The sequence below is a fragment of the Salvia splendens genome, chromosome 1 (genome assembly GCF_004379255.2).
Source record: "Salvia splendens isolate huo1 chromosome 1, SspV2, whole genome shotgun sequence".
Lineage (NCBI taxonomy): Eukaryota > Viridiplantae > Streptophyta > Magnoliopsida > Lamiales > Lamiaceae > Salvia > Salvia splendens.
In genome coordinates this window covers 39,525,291-39,529,350 of record NC_056032.1, presented here as the reverse complement: position 1 = coordinate 39,529,350, position 4,060 = coordinate 39,525,291, and the positions used below count along the sequence as shown (strand labels likewise).

At 34.5% G+C, this 4,060-nt stretch overlaps 1 protein-coding gene across 1 annotated transcript; it reads left to right on the top strand.

The window, feature by feature from the left end:
* Window positions 1-224: 224 nt before the first annotated feature.
* LOC121751104 (transcriptional regulator TAC1-like) lies at window positions 225-1,051 on the top strand. The gene has a single exon (XM_042145822.1). It carries the CDS (start codon window positions 246-248, stop codon window positions 648-650), a length of 405 nt encoding a protein of 134 aa, XP_042001756.1. The 5' UTR covers window positions 225-245; the 3' UTR covers window positions 651-1,051.
* The last annotated feature ends 3,009 nt before the right edge of the window (window positions 1,052-4,060 follow it).

Genomic DNA, 4,060 nt, shown 5'->3' with positions numbered 1-4,060 from the left:
AAATTATCCAAATTTATTAGCACGCTTGCTAATTTAATTTATATCAACAACCCTTTGACCATAGATTCTTACGCATTCATCATATAAAACACAAGTGATCAAATACACATATACAGTGCATGCCCATAAGAATAAATTAAAAGACAAAACACAATTCAAAATAAAGAAGACTATAAATTTAAAAACAACCTAATCTCATGTCCTTTATACACTTCCACCAACCTTCCCTCGACCTTGGTCTCCTCATGGCTTCCGGCCATACGATCAAGTCATTCCGATGCAGTTTCTGTGATCGGGGTTTCTCCAACGCGCAAGCCCTAGGTGGGCACATGAACATCCATAGGAAGGATCGAGCTAAGCTCAATGACTTCTTCGACGAGAACTTTCTTTCTTTGGACATCACCAAGGCCAATTATCCGGAGAATCCCTCAGCCAGCGAAGAGACAAAGAAGGCCGCGAATTCTAACGACGAGATTCAAGATTGTGTTCCAACTTCCACGCCCAATTCGGTACGTGGTTTGCCATTATTTTCAGTTAGTGAAGATGAAAAGAATTCAGAGGAGAATAAAGTGGAGTTGATCCATGGTGGGTTAGATCTTGAACTTCGATTAGGGATTGAGCCTTATCATGATGCAAAGATTAATAGCTAATCCTTACAATATCTATAAATACGGAATGCATACGTCCATTTGATTAATATGTATGTGTATAGTTTAAATATATGGAGCTCCAACATACTGAATGGATTAATAGATTTCCACCAAAAATTGGTTAGGATTCGAATATATATACGTTGAGGCCAAATAATTGTACACTCTTTTTTTCTTCAGTTTGCTAATGTAGTCTTTGCAACGGATTATTTGTAATGGAAACTATAGTGCTAAGTTATGGAAATTGATTTAAATGGAGTATTTCTTTATAAATGTGACGGAATATATAAAATTGATTTAAATATGAGACTATGATTAGTAGGGGTGTGATCAATTGCTAACATTCTCAAATAGCTAACTTGCTAACTCATCAACGCAATGTATTAAAAATGTCAACATGATGACATTAAAATGTCAACACATAATTTTGTTGAACTTCAATATAATGGGTTGATATTATGTGTTGACATTTTAATGTCACTGTGTTGACATTTTTAATACACTGCATTGATGAGTTAGCAGAGTTAACAACTTAAATAGTTAGCAATATAACGCACCTTGTGATTAGTAAATATGTGTACTGGATTCTCGCTTTCATGTATCTTTTCAAGTTGCAGAACTTTTTTTTATCTCCAATAGGTGTTGGATGTAATGATATTTCAACTCCACATACTATGTTCTTGAATGAAATGATGAGTTTTTTGTCAAGAAAATAACACTATGAGTGTCACTTTAAAATATGATATTCTTGTTCTTCTTTCCAAATTCATCTAAGAAACTCTGCAACCACACCACCTCCTTACTTCCTTTCATCACAACTACATATTCAATCTAATAGACAATTTCACAATAGTCTGCAGGTTAGAAGTCTATGAAATAGATGTACCACCAGTAAATACATAACCGGTTTATTGGATATCAAGTTTTGCATCCACATAGCTTGCTAGCTCAATTTTCTTGACATTGAAAGCTTAAGACTATATTATGTGGTACCTCTAACATATTGAATAATCCTTACAATTGTTGCTTGCACGTATCAACCATGAATCGACACAGTACTCTCACTATTTGTGCAATATCATGCCTTGTACACACACCATTGCATGCATAATATTGTGAATCTCAGAAATGTAAGGAACTTTGATCATGATACGAATATCACACTGCAACAATCCAAAGACGCACCAGAAGTAACGGAGGAGCCACCGGAGGACAACAGCGAGGAAGAAGGAAGCACAAGGGAGGAACCACGAAGGTCTTCAAGGCAATCAAAGAAGCCAGATTGGTTCAAGGATTATGTTTCCCGTTAGTTATAGCAATTTTTGCCTTTTATTATTATTGTTGGATTATCTATTTTTGGAACTTTTGAGTCGAGCGTATTATAAGCTCCGTTTCGGGTTTTCTTGTTGGTTCTTTCCCGGAATGATCGAGTCGAACCAAACCCAGGGTCCTTAGTATTATAAATAGGGGTTCTGTGCATTGAAACATTAAGAATCAATACATCATAATTTACCTAAATTTCCATACTTTATTTTTCCTCAAGTTTTCTCTCGTCCAAACCCTAGTTGGACGAAAACCTAGGCTACTCAACGAGAAGATCCCGCGAACGAACCTACCTTTTATCCGGCGATCCCTCGTCACCACAAACCGATACGAGTAACATCGTATCAGATCATCTCGACACGTTCCTTTCATGTACTTGATGACTCATGACTGCCCAAATGCAAACTTACTGGCTTCAAATAAACTATGCTGAATCTTTCTAGAACCTTTTGAATATAAGCATGCGAAAAGATACAAATCCTGGCTACCTTGTCACGTTTAATTCTCATGCCCAATCTAATTGACCTCTCTAAGATCATTTATGGAGAATCGTTCAGACAATCGCTTTTCAACTTGTCCATCTGTCTTACATATAATAAGAGGATAAGAAACCTCTTATGATAGCAACAATGACCTGACACATTTTATAGCTAATCTCCATCATGAATCCATCAATTTTTTTGCACTACTTTTTTGGAGCTTGCTTCAGACCATACATGAGTTGTGTCATGTACAACTCATCCTTCAAATTACCATGATGAATGTTTCCTTTTACATCCATTTGATGTACCAATAAATTTTATGCAACCATCAAACTCAATACCAGAATGGTGGTTAGTTTTCAAAACGGGAGTAAAGACATATGTATAACAAATATTGTATCGTTGCTCAAATCTGTCGACAACCAACCATCTGTTTCACCCTTGATTCGATAGATCCACTTGTAGTGCAATGTCTTCTTCCATTTCAAAAGTTTCATGAGCTCACACGTGCCATTCAAAAGAAGAGATGCAAACTCATCATCCATGATAATTTTTACATTCACCTAGCTTCTGTATTGCCCTTAGGCTTAACACGGGCAGTAAGTATCAAATAAAATTTTGGGTATTTTGATATTTTTCTGTTCCTAATATAAGTCCTTTAAGTTTTTACTGATTCACCATTAAGTCTAATTCTCTAACAAAAAACAAAGGTCTAACAAAACAAATTAAAGGGCCAACTTTCATATCTAACTATGAATTAATAAGATTATTGGCAGTGTGAGTGGGATGTTAAAAATCTAGTGTAACATTAAATACTCTGCGAATTCGAATAAGACTGTTCATATTTATTCCAAATATTTAGCGAATACGAAGAGACCGGTCATATTTGTTCCAATTTCAGCTATTTGATTTCAACATTTCTTTATGCCAAACATTGGCATTGTAGTACTGATTAATAGTAAAAGGTGGACGAATAATAGTTTCGGTATTGATTAATTTTCGTACAAATACAGTCACTCTTTTACACCTTTATAAGGAAAAAGAGTGTTCGTATTTACATTTTTTTCTATTTTGCATATCAAAAGTAATAAATGACGTCGAAGACTATTCTGAAAATAGGAAAAATAAAGGAATAAAATCCATTTTGTAAAAGCCAATAGATCATACTAATAAATAAGCAATATATCATATATCAATATTAAATGCTTATCTTCACCAAATCCACCGAATTAAATAATACTATAGATAATATCATCATACTAATAAAATGATAGAGAGAGACTAGCATGCATATCACAATTAATTTCTCATTATTGATTGCCTTGGTATTAATAATTAGTTGTGTGCACATCTCAAATATTTGAAAGAATATTTTCATACGCGTACCAAACAATCTATAATGGCAAAGTGTTGTGCTCCACTCCTAATCAATGAACCTTGCATTCAACCAAAAACTGCATAACTTCACGAAATTCGACCTCTTTAATACTAACACATTAATCATCTGCAAAAAACCTAGATTTTTCCCTAATCCCATTCCGATCTTCAACAATAATTCCACACCCCCATCATTCGAATCAAGATTTTAGCATAAACCAAAAAAAA